We start from the raw sequence: 15,215 nt of genomic DNA on the forward strand, positions 1-15,215 counted from the left end.
CCTAGTGGTGGGATTAAAGGTGAGCATCATCTCCATCTGAGATAAGTGATATATGCTCAATTGAATATTTTACCAAACAGACAATAGCACAGTCACTAATTTGATTGCAACTTCAGTTGAAGGCTAGAATCGCCTTGACAGGTGAACAATTGCTTGCATGTCATGAGTAGTTTTTGAGCCATTTTTCTGAAAACCTTTCAGAACAACTGAAGGGCTCCATCAGAGGATATGTGTATCAGGATGATGATCTGATCTAGAGTCACACCTTCTATTTTATAATGGCCATCTATAGCCACATGCTATGTAAAAATGAATTTTCACAATGAAGAACTGAACTTTATAATGTACTCCAGGCTTGGAATGGACTGCAATGATGCTCAGATTTTTATGGTCTTTTAAAGGAAAAGTGGTCTTTCCTTTTTGAAAGGAAAGTCATCATGTTTTGGTTTATAACTGAGACAGCTGCAATGAACTGTTTAAATATATTTTTTAAACTATGGAGCATTTTAGGTACCAAAGTATATTTTATAAAAATTGATGGACACCCCTAAAGGCACCTCTGAGCTCCTAAAAGTAAAATATTAAACATTAGAACCAACACATTGGCAAATACCTGCCACACTACCTATTTGAGAGGCTGAGGCAGGAAGAATATGCGCTTAGGAGCTCACAGACACCCGCCCCGAGTCAAGACAAACCTGGATAATACAGAAAAACCCCATCTCTAAAACGCATCGCCATGAATCTTGCCTGGTCTTCAAGGCAAATTCCAAGCTCCTCAAGGCCCCTGTCTCACAAAACAAAACAAAACAAAACAAAACAAAACAAAACATAAAAACAACCAACCACTGAAACAGACACTTTCTTTACTTAAAGCTATTTCTGGTCATTTCTGCCCCACCTAAAAGTTAATTGTTTTCAGATTTTCTCCACATCGCCCCTGCATTTTTCAGTGCGTATGCATCTATTGCTAAAGCACTGATTTAAAGCAGAAATGATGCCGTTCATTTGTAATCTGGTTTGTTCATCTAACAATGACATCTTCAGATTTATCCATATAGTTCATGTAGTTAACTGTTAAAAGTATTTCTTCAGGTCCGTCCTGAATCTGTAGTAGTCAAGGTAGCCCAGGGACCAGTGTTTTGGTACTACTGGTGCTGTGGATGAAAGCTGGGTGTGGAACAAGGAGACCCTTTTAGGAGGGACATATGGGACATAGGATAGGAAGGGAAGGATCTCGTCAGCTTTCTCAAACTGATTTTTAAACTGAAATTTCAGTTTCAGAACTAGAGTCGATTCTCCTGGCTGTTAGAAGGCATATTTAAGGGAGAAGGAGAAGGCTAGAGTATAATTGTCTTAACTGAATAGCTTAACATAGCCCTTCGTGTATTTTTACTTTTCTTGTAGCGTTGGTGACTGTTCAATTGAGGATGCTGGGTAAGCGCTGTATGGTTGCACGAAGCCCCTGGCCTTTTTTCTTTGAATGGTCCTTACAAATGAGGTGGTCTGTTCTTTCCTTACTTTCCATTAAGCCTACCTTCTCTGTGTGAATTCGTACTCGCCTTTCTCTCTCATCACTAGCTGGGCTTTCACCGACAATCAAATAGGGACACAGCTGCTAAGAAGACGTCAAGCCAGGATGCTTCACATTCAGAGCCTCCTCTGATTTGAGCCTGGCTGCCGCTCCCAACAACCCCACCCACTCCTTAGGGGCCGGCCCACCTGAGGCCCCACCCACAAACCTTGTGCCCCTCCCACTTCGTTCGCCGCCCTTTGCATCCTGGGATTTGTGGTCTTCCACAGCCTCACCCGATTGCAAGCGCCGGGCTCCGCCTTTCGCCCTAGGGACGCGGTGACGTTGCATCCTTCTAGTTCCAAGCTCTTTAGCTCTGGTGGAGTCTCAAGTCTCAGACTTCATAACTCCTTTTACGACACTGAGTCTCTGAGGCAGTCTCGGCGCCAGGTCCACTTTTCGGCTAAGTGACGTGGACGTCAACAGCAATGGCGGAAGGAGAAGATCTTCTGCCACTGTCAACGTCGGGCGGGGACAGCTGGTGAGTGCGAGCCCAGGTTTAATTCCCACTGGCCCCTTCTCTTCCTGTTCTCCATCCAGCCTGTCCCCGAGGTGCTGGCTGGCGGGGCGTGGAGCAAAAGTCACCTGTCCTCCTCCAAGCCCCTGCCCCGCCCCCTCTGCTTCAGGGTCTTCCCTGCCCGCGGGCTTCTCCGGCGAGGGAGGAATCCCGGGGACTCAGAGGTAGTCCTGGATCTGCGCCTAAGTCAGGTCCTCCTGCTTGGTCCAGCGGAGAGGGTGGCTTCCACAGAGTCCCTAGCCAGGGAGTTGGAATGGGCGCACTAAGGAGGAAGTTCTTGGATGGAGATCTCAGATCATTCGAAATAAGATCTTTTGAAATAACCACCGCGACCTTTGACAGTGCAGAGGTTGTAAGATACACCCAGCAGGATTCTGCCTACGAAGTTGAGGGTTTAAATATTATTATTATTATTATTATTATTATTATTATTATTATTATTATTTATTAGTCTCCCAACAGTTTCCAACATTTGTTATTTTTCCTTCCCACCACTTCCCTCACAACTTAATTTCATGGCTTTGTATAGTGTATTAAACTTTGTTATCGTTTATCCCAAGCATTTGCATGTCTCTCTGGGGGTGTGAGAAGATTTTGTTTTTAAAGGAACTCATGTAGCCCAAGGCTGTCCTCGAACTTTCTGTGTGGCTAAGGATGACTGTGAACTTCTGATGTTCTGGGTTATAGGTGAACTCCATCCTACTTGTTTGTGAGAATGAACCCAGAGCTTCATGCATGCTGGGACAAGCACTCTACCAACTGTGATACATCCCCAAGCCTCCCAAAACCTTTTTGGTAGGCATTTTTTCCCACTGAGGGTCATTAATTTTTGGCGAACACTTCTACCTTTGAAATAGTGTGTGTGTTACGTGTGTGTGTGTGTGTGTGTGTGTGTGTGTGTGTGTGTATCTTACAGTTGATCTAAGTGTATTGACCAGGTGTAATACTCAGGGATTTTGTTGTTCACAGTTTTTCCTAGTGATTACTGCTGTCACTGTTTACCTACACACAATGCAAGCCTTCGGTAAACTTGTACTTTACTGATTGGAGACAATGAAAATATCAGAAAGGGATACATAATACAGCAATTGAGTAATTGGACTTGGGGGGACTGTGATAAAGTTAATTTTGTTCTCTGAGATTGTAAATGAGTGTTATGGGAGTTCAGAAGAGGCAGAAACCACATCAGCATGCATTACAAAAGCTTCATGGAGGCACTGGTGTGTGAGTTAGACTCTGAAGAATTAGTAAGCTTTATCTTAACATTATTCAAAATAATCACTATAATGTGAGCTACAGAAGTAGTTAAATTTTTTTCCTTTTGCCTCATTGAAAACTAAAAAACAACAACAAAAAACCAGATATAACTTTTACTCATTTAAAAAAGTATATCCAACACCAATATGTTATTTGAACATGTACTCATTTTTAAAACAGTTTTTCATGTATTTATTTATTTTGAGGCAGGGTTTCACTGTATAGCCCTAGGTGGTCCAGAACTTGCTATATATCCTTGGCTGACCTCTGTCTCCCAAGCTCTAGGATTAAGGGTGTATATACCACTGCAACCAGATTTAGTTTTTAATTTTTACCTATATGAAAAAGTCTATGTACGCTTTACATTTATCATGAATTTCAGTTGTTCTAGCCATATTTCTAATATTAAATACCATACATGGCTATAAGAAATGCACCTTAGGGTCTTGTACATGGTAAACAGGTGCTCTACACTGACCTATATTGTCAGATCAGTAAAAAGACTTCAACCTGTTATAGAGACCGTTTAAAAATCAATGAAAAGGGGATGGAGAGATGGCTCAGTGGTTAAGAGCACCGACTGCTCTTCCAGAGGTCCTGAGTTCAATTCCCAGCAACCACATGCTGGATCACCACCATCTGTAATGAGATCTGATGTCCTCTCCTGGTGTGTCTGACAACAGCTACAATGTACTTACATATAATAAATAAATCTTTAAAAAAAATCAATGAAAAGAACTTTCTATAAAGTGACCTAGCTGGTTATAGCATGAAATTCGGAGTTTGGGAAGATTGAATTGTATTATCAACTGCCTTTAGTCAGTTGATTGAGAACCGTAGGGGAGCAAATTTTTCTGAGTTAAAACCTTGTTAGGAAGTTCTTAGGTTGGGGCACTCGTGTGTGTGGTTACTGGCAAGGCCACTCTAGTGGATAGTTCCCAGCAGCACATTTGTTCTCTTAAAGGTTCCCTTAGGCCTGTGTCTTTTGTTGATCTGTTTGTTTTCGAGATAGAGTTTCTCTGTGGAGCCCTGGTTGTCCTGGAAATCTCTCTGTAGGTCAGACAGGCCTCGAACTCACAGAGATCTTCTTGCCTCTGCCTTCCAAGTGCCGGGATCAAAGGAGTGTGGCACCACTGTGAGGCCAGGTCCGTCTTAGGGTTACTATTGCTGTGATGAAACACCCGTATCAGATAAACTTGGGAGGACAAGGTTCGTCTAGCTTGTGCTTCCACATCATTGTCACCACTGGAGGAAGTCCGGACAGGAACTTCCCCACAAGAGGAACCTGGAGGCACAAACTGATGCAGAGTGCTGCTCTCTGCCTTGCTCCTCATGGGTTGCCTGCTTTCGTGTAGAACCCAGGACCACCAGCCCAAGGATGACTTTTTCTACAACGTGCTGGGATCCCCTGTCAGTCAGTAATTAAGAAAATGCCTTTCAGGCTTGCCTACAGCTGGATCTTATGGCGGCATAAGATCTCACCTCTCAGATGTCTTCAGCTCGTATCAAGTGGACCTAAAACTACCTAGCACCGTTTGGTGTGGGTTCTCTCTTTTACTTGTTTTATTTCCATGAGCGGAGGAGCACTGAGCTATTCATTGCAATTTCCAGTCTCCCTCTATCCTCTTCTACCCATTCTTCCCTCCAGTCTCACTCTTCCCCTGACCAGTTTCCACAGAGTGAGGAAATACTTTGGGAGTGGGAGCCACAGCTTGGTAAACCCACTTTTCTTTGAGAGTTCGGTAAATGAGATCATTACAGAATGGTTTTTAGTTTATGTTGTGTTTTAATTTTGACGTTGTCACTTGTAAAAGTTTTCCACAGTGCATTTTGCATGTTACCACCAAACTCATCTTAATGACTAAGGACCGTTCAGTTCACAAATGGAAGTGCATACGAATAAAACTAGGCTGGGTATGGTGGCTTACTCCAGCGTTATTCACTCAGGAGACTGAGGCAGAGGAATTGCTGTAAGTTCAAAGTTAACCAGAGCTACATTGTGAATTTTAGGGCAGCTTGGGCTGTCTCAGAAACATGAAATAGCTAAAGTGAGAGGAAGAAAGGGGTCAAGGGGTTGGGGGATAAGGGAAGAGAGAGGGAAGGGGGAAGGAGGATAGGGAAAAGAGCTGAGAGAAAAACCTAGGCTCCTGTCCTCCAGGAATTTATGATCTAAATCAAAAGGCTCATTTAAGAACATCAACAAAATTGGGCCTGACTGGGTATATCTTTAATCCCAGCACTCAGGAGGCAGAGACAGGGTTTGACACCACCCTGATTTACACAGTGAGCTCCAGACCAGCCAGGGGTACATGGTGGGATCCTGCCTCAAACTACTAAACAACAAAAAGAACATCAGCACAGTGTAACACAATGAGACGTTTGGGGCTCTTCTGTAGCTGATTAGTGCTACCTTAAATAGGCCAGCACTGCCATCCCTGTTTGAAACTGCTTTTCACTATTTTATTCTGTCTTTTTCTCTTTGTGGATAGTAAGTAGTATTCTTCAGTTTCTTTCCTAATAAGTGGAACTAGCTAGTTGAACTTGTTAAAAATATGTATATACTCTTTAAAGAGCTCCGAAAGGGGCTTAGAGTCTTTTTTTAAGGGTTGGAGAGATGGCTTAGTGTGGTTAAGAGCACCTGGCACTCTGAAGAGGCTGGATTCAGTTGGTAGCATCCAAAAATAACGCTCTGTAACTCAGCTCCAGGAGAGCCAACACCCTCTTCTGGCCTCTGCTGGTTCTAGGCTCCACGTGGTTCACACGTTGCAGGCAAATGCTCATCCACATAAAAGTAAAAATTAATAAATCTTTGAGTACTTAGATTCTCTGACATCACTTCTGCCTACTTAGTGGGTTTTAGTTATGTTTTAAATCACCAGCTCTTCCTAAAATTGAAATGCGTTGCAATTCCCTTGAAGCTTGTTAAAAATGCCAACTGATTCAGTAGGTGTTAGGTGGGGTCTCAGAGTCTCTATTTCTGAATAGTTTCTATGTGATATCCGTTCTGGTTCTTCATGAACTGACCGTCAGCTAACAAGGTATGGATAATCTGTATCTCAGAAGGGAAGTCAGAGGAATTTGTCTTTTTATATCATGTTACATCGTATAACTCAATATGCTATGATTTATATCATCACACAGCTCTTTACTTATTTAACGTTTTGGTGTGTGTATATGTGTATTGTGTGCTTAATGTGTAGGGGGAACATGTGGATGTCTGTCAAGAGTCTTTCCACCATGTGTGTTCCAGTTATTGAACACAGGAAATGAGGCGTGGCAGAAAACCCATTATGTACTGAGCTGTTTCACTTATTGCTTTATAGACAGTGAGCTTGTCAAGGGGAATGGCTGATGGCAGGACGCTCAGTAAATATTTGTTGCATGAATGTATATATATATGAGCGAATGCCAACGTTTGTATAACCACGAGCGATGCATACCAAGCCACTGTTTCATATACAGTACCTAACCTTCGTGTTCCTACGAGCTAACTGCAGACTGGTGCTTATCCCCTTGGAAAGGCAATCAGAAACTGTCTCAGCTTCCACCTCTTTAGACCTTTAGCCATGTGACCTCAAGGTGTGGTAAAAAACTAGTCAATTTAGATTGATAAAGTTAAGGGTTTTGTTGTTGTTCTTTTTTGTTTTTCATGACGAGGGTTTTTTTTTTTTGTTTGTTTTTGTTTTTATGTTTTGGGGGCTGGTGGTGGAGGCGTAGCCCTGGCTGTCCTGGAACTCTGAGATCTGCCTACCTATTAAAGGTGTGATGTACCACTACCACAAAGACAAAGTTAAATTCTTAAAATTTGAAAGTTGGTAATGCCCTCCTTGATATATTAAAGGAAGAAGCCTTGGATTTGTACATATGCTTTTATTTTCTGAGTAATTCTTTATTAAATAATGCTTAGAGATCCAAAGCCATAGTCAACCTTTTTCTCTTAATTTTATAATTGTTGGCATTCTGAACTTATTTAAATTTATAAATTTTACTCAATAAGCACTTTAACATAATTCTAATGTTTTGCTCAATTCTTCTTAAATTCTTTTAGTAGTAAAAGGATCAGTTCTGTACGAAACATCTGTATATACCATAATGTACAGTTGGTTATGAAGAGGACAATTTTGAATAGAGTTGATAAACTCTATTCTCTGTACTCGGCAGAGTAATGCTGAAATGTGGCTTCTGTTTGGTGTCAGCCAAAGACAATAGCTGCCCTTACATATCAGAAAGCAAAATCGTTTAGCAAAGCATTCATGGCTCAGCAAACATCTACTCAGTAGGCTTTATATTCAGGCTGCTGGGTAAGGTTTTAGGGGGAAAAATGGAAGCAGTGTTAGAGCCAGAGCAGGGCACTGTAGTGCTTGATTTGCTTGAACTCATCATTTTGTCAGAAGGAATAAGACAAAATCATGCCACGGTTTTGCGGACCAAGTGTTCAATTGTGAGCATGTGAAAAAGCATTCAGGGCCAAGCCAGACCAGATGATATTTAAGAATTTTAGCAAGGAGATATAAGAAATGTTGTTAAGCATTTGCATAGAGCTTTTTCAGTTACATACCCATGTACACACACACACACACACACACACACACACACACACACACACACACAGACACACACACCCGTGCATCTTACAACAGCTTTTTGAGACAGGAATTACGCAGAATTACTGTTAATGCTTTCTTGGGGGTGAGAGGATGGCCTTAGAGTGGTAGTGGTTCGGCAGATCCTGGTCATAGAAGACCAGTACTAACTCAGCATCTCTTTTCTGCAAGCCCCGTGTTCCTTGTAATACTGATTGCATTTATGTTATAAATGTCACATGTCCCTTAAGGGACTCCTAAAGAAAGTCCTCTTGAAAATGTGGATCAAATGTTATATTTTGGAAAGCAATGTATTCAAGGTTGTGCATTGAGCATATATGTGTATATGTGTTGAGCATATATTGGCTATTTGTGGACCCTATGTAGATATGAGGATATGTATGAGCTGTGTACATCACTAACTCTCTTATATCCATGAGAAGATACAGTTTATGACTGATATGATAGGATAATAAGGAAAAATTATATATATGTATACTATATATATCTTTATAGACCTTTTATTTTCATAACACTATGTTCTCATATCCCTATCCTAAATCACTGTTGTTGTTGTTTTTAAACTTTATTGTATGGTTATCTACATCATCTAAATAGAAATAAATTATTTAATGGTATATATTAATATATATGATTAAATAAATACATGTAATGTATTTATATTATACTATGTGCTAATATGGTAAGTAATCTACCATATATCGAAAGATTAGTATTCTTTTATTTGTGGTAAGTAAGTACACTGTTTTGATAGCCTTAACAACTCAGCAGTTTTTCTGTCGCTTTAATTCAACCATAGGGAAATAAGTATCTTACTGTGTATTATTTCCCCTGTAGAGTTTCTATTCTAGTCTCTCTCTCTCTCTCTCTCTCTCTCTCTCTCTCTCTCTCTCTCTCTCTCTCTCTCTCTCTCCATGTGTGTAACTCTGTGGAGTTGGTTCTTGCCCGCCTTCCTGTAGGTTCTGGGGTTGAGCTCAGGTCATATTTATCAAGCATCCTTACCTGCTGAGTCATCTCCATGACCCCCTTTCTTTGTTTCAAAAGATAAAAGTTATAAAAATGCTCCTTAGGAAAATGCGCCCTCTTAGGAATATGCAGTTGAATACAGGAATTCTTTTCTGTTTGAGACAAGGTCTAGGTTGGCCTAGAACCTGTAAGTAGGCCAGGCTGACCTTGAGCTTGGGGCAGTCCTCCTGCCCCAGTTCTAGGATAATGTGGGAACCATCATATTCAATGAACCCTAGACCTTGAGGTTTGTGAATTCCATAGGATTTGACAGACACAACGAAGATAAGTGAAAGTATCTTTTATCACGTAAATCTCTGTCATTGCTTGGAATCCAGTTTCCAAATGTAGATCTGCCATATACTTCTCTTGCCAAAGAATGATTTTTTAAGTCAATAAAGTATCTTTGTGAAAAATTGCCCAGATGTTGCATAATGATGTCACCTTTTATTTTTCATGCAGACTATTGTTTTCTAAGACCGTTTTTTTCAGGAAAAATAATACTTTGAAAAAATCATTGTATTTGTAATAGAGCTGCTCATGACTATTCATGCCTTTAATCCCAGTACTTGGGAGGTAGAGGCAGACGGATCTCTATGAGTTCGAGAACAGCTTTGTCCACAAAGTAAGTTCCTGGATATCCAGAATTGTTAGACAGAGAAACCTTGTCTCCAAAATCAAAAAATGAAAAAACGGAAAAAAAACCCTCCAAAAAACAAACAAACAAAAAACAAAAGAAAGAAATTTATAACTGATACACATAATGAATGTCTCTGCAGACTTTTGCTATTTTCATTCCATTCTTATTTTAGGCAAACAATTTGCTGTTTTTAAATTTCCATGTACATGACTTTGGTTGGAAAGGGCTCTGTGGAGAGCGAGCAAGTGAGGTGGCTCAGCAGGGAAAGGGGAAGGACGCTTGCTGCCAAGCTTGACTTCCTGAGTTTGATCCCCGGGACCTCTGTGGTGCAACAGAAAACTGAAAGTTGCCCTGTTGCCCCACACGTGTGTTGTGGCATGTGAACACTCACATACACGGTAAGCCAGTAAGTAGATGAACAGGTAAACAGGAGCATGCTGGGGACTTTTATCTTGAGAAAGCGTGGGACAGAGAAGCTAGAGCAGCCGGAGGCTACAGTTCGTCAGTGGAGAAGCTCTCCTGTAGTTCAGCATGGGAAAACCTTACAGCCGCAATAAACACGTATCCTTATTACACATGCAACTGTTAGACCCCCACCCCACCCCTTGCAAGTAGTAATCCCTGAAGGTTTTTTTACACATGCAACTGTTAGACCCCCTCTACCCCCAGCAAATAGTAATCCCTTGAAGGTTTTTCTTAGAAGAGGAAGAGCTACTGTGGGTACCATTTGGTAAAATGTGACTTGTGGATTAAAAAAAGAATATTTTAAAAAATACTTCATGGCATTTATTCTATTTATAGTTAATTTTTAATTTTACAGAACTTTTGGGCCCTCCATATCCTTTTCCTGTCACATGGTGATGAAATCTTGTAGCTGTCACATTTGTAAGGGATGTCTGACCAAAACAACTATATTTAGCATCTTCTTTACTCGATAGAGGATTCTGGGAGAAATGGGACGAGAGTGTGATTGGGGTCCATTGTGTGAGATTGCCAAATAATTAATGAAAACATGTTTGGGGGGCGGAGAAAAGGGAAAGAGAAGAACTTTGGGGCTGATGTTTCCTGAGTTGTGCAATAGGAAAAACTCAGCAGTACGGGGTGCAAATTAGGCCATGGAACACTTGAAGCAAGTGCCAGTTGCTCACCGTACTGTGTGCTGGGCTTAGAGGGGTTCGGTAGCTATCTCAGAAGTAAGAACACTGGCCGGGCCTAAAGCCGTCAGGGAGGACGATGGGATGCATATGTGGAGCTGTCATGGTTTACTCTGGGCGCAGGGTGCCTTACCTTTACACATCGGAATGAACTGCACGCCTGTAAGAGAGCCTCTCCCGTCCGGTGAACACTCCTCTGCAGTTTTTCAGGATAAACTGTACATTTAACCAGTTGAGTTCTGGGGTGTTTATTTTTAAGTTTAATAAGTAATCATAATATCCAACTTGAAGCAGTCCACCATTAGATGGTAAACAGAATATCTGTAGTCATGGGAAGGAAGACTACTGGCAGTAGAAGCATGTGCTGATACATAGATTATAATAGGAGCAGAGCTGGAAACAACGCTGATGAACCAGGCAGTAAAGCTCATGTGCCATCACTGCGTTTATGTGAAGTGTTCCGAATAGGTAGATATGGAGAGTCAGGGAATAAGTGAATTCTTATTACAGGCTGGGAGCAAGGTGAGGAAGGGCTGGTGGGAGGAAGTAATCAGTGAATTCTAATGGATGTGATCTCTTTATTTTTTACTCATTTGCCTCTCATAGATTATAACCAGTGGTGGTTTGAATAGTTTACAGAACTAAACTTGTGACCTCCATATCCCTTTCCTGTTGTACAGTGAGGAAATCTTGTAGCTGATGAAATCTTTTGGCTACCCCCATGGACTCACATGTTTGATTGCTTGGACCATAGGGAGTGGCACTGTTAATAGCTGTGGCCATGTTGGAAGAAGTGTGTCCCTGTGCAAGCAGGCCTTGAGGGCTTATATATGTTCAAGCTATGCCCAGTGGAGCATAGTCTCCTGCTGCTGCCTTTGAATCAAGACGTGGACCTCTTAGCTTCTCCAGCACCGTGTCTGCCTGCATGCCACCATAGTCCCTTCTTGATAATAGTGGACTAAACTGCAGTGGAACCCTAACTAAGGTGCAACCCAAGGCGGTTTCTCCTCTCTTCTCTCCTCCCAGACCCTCCTCACCACTCCTTCCCCTCTCCCCTAGAACCACTCCTCTAGCTTCCCAGGGATACAACCAAACAAGGCATATCAATAAGATAGAATACAGTAAGACTAGTCACCTCCTTCATATTAAGGCTGGACAAGGGAACCCAGCAGGAGAAAGGATCCCAAAAGCAGACAAAAGAGTCAGAGACAACACCACTCCAGTTGTCAGGAGGCCCACAAGAAGACCAATCTACACAAATATAACATATATGCAGAAGCCTGGGTAAGACTCATGCAGGCTTCCTGCCTGTTGGTTCAGTCTGTGAGCTCCTATGAGCCCTGGTTAGTTGATTCTGTGGTTTTCTTGTGGTGTCCTGACCCACCTCACTCCTACAGTCTTTCCCCCATCCCCTCTCCCATAGGATTCCAAGCCCCACCTGATGTTTGGCTGTGGGTGTCTGCATCTGCTCCCAGGATGTGATGTTTCTTTATATACAGAATGTACATGAAAAGATAGGCAAAACAAGTCTCATTTTCCTGAGGTTCAAATAATGCATTATTAAACAGTTTCTATAAGTTTTGAAATTGTGAGTAGAAGTCTTTTGAACATAGTTGGGAGGGAAAGTAATTTAGAAAAAAAGCTTAATTGCTAATCTTTTTTTTCTCCTAGTGGGAGATTTTCTGTAACTGTTCTTTTAATTTTTGTTAAATTTTATTTTTTAAAATGTTTTTTTTAATTAAAACAGGATGACATCACTCCCCCCTCCCTTTTCTCCCTCCAGCCTCTTGCAGTCACCCTCAAGCCCCTCCGACTCCTCCAAGTTGATACCCTCTTTTACTTTGGCTATTACTGTTGAGTGCATGTGTGTATGCATGTACACAGAAATATATGTGAGTACAACCTGCTGAGTCTTTCTTTGGTGGTATGTATATGATTTCAAGGTGGACCATTCTGGGTAGGATAACCAATGAGGGGGCTTATCCCAGAGAGAGGCTAGTTATCCTCCTCCTAGCAGTCAATCGTTGCCCCAAGTTCTTTATTTAGGAATAGGGAATTTCCCCCCCTTCTACATTACATGTCCATTGATAAAGTCATCATTCCCTTCTTGTTTATGCATCCATTTCTAAGAGGGACAAGCAGACTTCTTGGTTCTTAGAATCTTTCCATTCTGTCTTCCATGATTTTGGCTGAGTCATAGATGCAGAACCTGTGAAGTAGTTGTATCTGCTGAGGCTAGGCCCTACCCTGATCTGTTCTCTTTGCATTGTATCATGTTGTGGTCTTCTTCTTCTTCTTCTTCTTTTTTTTTTTTTTTTTTTTTTTGGAGCTGGGGATCGAACCCAGGGCCTTGTGCTTGCTAGGCAAGCGCTCTACCACTGAGCTAAATCCCCAACCCCATGTTGTGGTCTTCTGTGATGATCATTTGCTGTAAAGAGAGGCTTCATTGATGAGGGGTATAGCTACATTTTTATATGGCCATAAGGATAAGGTTTAGAATGTAGGAAGGAATTATGCTGGTCTAGCAAAGTGGCAACAGTAGTCGATTCTTTGCTAAAGTCCATGGCCTCACTAGCCCCAGGAAGCTGGCTAGATTCCAGTACCAGGCATGATTTCCCTCCTGTTGAGTGTGGGCTTTAAGTTCAGTTAGATAACACCAAGATGTGAGTGCATTTATGCACTCTTATGTATATCTTATCATTCTGGTCATTGTCATGCTTCATAGGTGCTGCTCCTGGGTACAACTGTTTAATTTCCCCTCACCTTCAAAGCTTGCATAGTATTTTCTTTTTTTTTTTTTTTCTTTTTTCCGGGACTGGGGACCGAACCCAGGACCTTGCGCTTCCTAGGCAAGCGCTCTACCACTGAGCCAAATCCCCAACCCCGCATAGTATTTTCTAGAACCTTGGAGGTAGACAGGAAAAATGACTGAGTTCAAATCATCCAAGTCCTGTGTTTTAAGTGTGTGTGGTGTCTTCAGCAATAGGGGCTTACCGGTAACTTCTCAGGAACGACCAAGAGTTACCTTGACCATCTTTATTGTTTTGGGAGTCAGATTTTTCAGGGGATTCATTGAGTGGCTTATTTAGAAACAATTATAAAACTTCTAGTTGGATTTAATAATCCGAGAAGCATTAGGAATGCATATTAAGTTTGGAAGTGGCTTGAGTTCATGCTTTTGTCTCTTGCACAGTTGTGCACGAGTTCCAAATGTTCTAGTTCCTGTCTGATGGAAGAGACTCACTCAGCCAATAGCTGGAGTATAAGTCTGTGTCTGCCTAGAGCAGCTTGGGTTAGAGTGCTCTCATGACTTTGCCACAAAACATCTGATAAGGGGAAATTTTATTGCATTTTATTCTAAAGGTAGTTATTACTTTATTTCTAATTTTAGGGGTTTTTGTTTTTGTTGTTTGTTTGTTTATTTTTGAGACAGGGTTTCACTCTGTAGTTCCCTGGCTGACCTTGAACTCCTACACTCCTGCCCTTTAGCCTGATGATTCCTGACATCACCCATTGCTGGATTTTTACTTCTTTGTTGTAAGCATGTTATTGGTAGCTCATTGAAACACCCTGGTGTGTTCTAACATGTTATAGTTTTAGAATTACAGAGCCAGGAGGGAGGTGGTATTCAGTTTCCAGTCACAAAGCCTTGTATTTGCTGTATCTTGAACTTGCTGGGCAAAGGGGGTGTTTATTTTTATGAATAAAGCCTGTACTTTTCTATTTTGGGACCTCATCTGCCTAGCTTGAATGTTTGTCTAAGCTTTAGCTTGTAAGGTCAGTTCTGAGTTTCTTAGAGCCAAAGACGACTAAAAAGCCTACAGCCCACCACTCACCAATTAAGCCTGTAGATAGTGTGTGTTCAAAGGCTGAGATGTGAGCCTGCTTGCAGGCTGAGTGCTGTTTAGAGTTCTCATCTCTTCGCACCCTTCTGTCTGATCTTTTTTTTTTTTTTTTTTTTGGTTCTTTTTTTCGGAGCTGGGGACCGAACCCAGGGCCTTGCACTTCCTAGGCAAGCGCTCTACCACCTCTCCGATCTTTAACTGCAGTGTTTGCAGCTCTTTTGCAGTAACAGATGCTTGTGTATAAAGTCTGAAAACTGAGGCTTTGCCTTCCTCAGAAGGCACGGTTATTTAATTATTTAGGTCTGTGCGAAGTGTCTTCTACTACTCGAAGTATAGTATTTTCTGGTCTCTGCAGTACTTGGCGTGCAGTTGCAATGCTGCCACAGATGGTGGTCTCGTGGGCACAGCATCAGAGTTCAAGCCGCAGCTCCTTAACAGATGTGCTTGCACATTTCTGTGACTCTGCAAGCACTTGGAGGCGCTTGCTGTGTTGTATGGAGTAGTAAGGTATTTGGCAGCGCTCCTTCAAAAAACAAATAAGATTTTGCACTAAAATATTAGAACAATTCTAGCTCATTTGTGTTATAAAATTCCATCTCCAGTAAATGATATTTTCCTGA

At 41.6% G+C, this 15,215-nt stretch overlaps 1 protein-coding gene and 1 non-coding gene across 3 annotated transcripts in view; one reads left to right on the forward strand and one right to left on the reverse strand.

The window, feature by feature from the left end:
- The first annotated feature begins 1,857 nt into the window (after positions 1-1,857).
- Positions 1,858-15,215, forward strand: part of Tbc1d23 (TBC1 domain family, member 23) — a 58,150-nt gene continuing 44,792 nt past the window's right edge. For both annotated transcript variants that reach the window (NM_001371895.1, NM_001371896.1), the window contains exon 1: positions 1,858-2,054. In NM_001371895.1, coding sequence (NP_001358824.1) covers positions 2,002-2,054 — 53 coding nt within the window. In that variant the 5' untranslated portion in view covers positions 1,858-2,001. The remainder of the gene's footprint in view (positions 2,055-15,215) is intronic.
- Positions 13,073-13,145, reverse strand: Trnaa-agc25 (transfer RNA alanine (anticodon AGC) 25). The gene has a single exon. It is a non-coding gene; the product is annotated as a tRNA-Ala (tRNA).

This window comes from Rattus norvegicus, chromosome 11 (genome assembly GCF_036323735.1).
Source record: "Rattus norvegicus strain BN/NHsdMcwi chromosome 11, GRCr8, whole genome shotgun sequence".
NCBI lineage: Eukaryota > Metazoa > Chordata > Mammalia > Rodentia > Muridae > Rattus > Rattus norvegicus.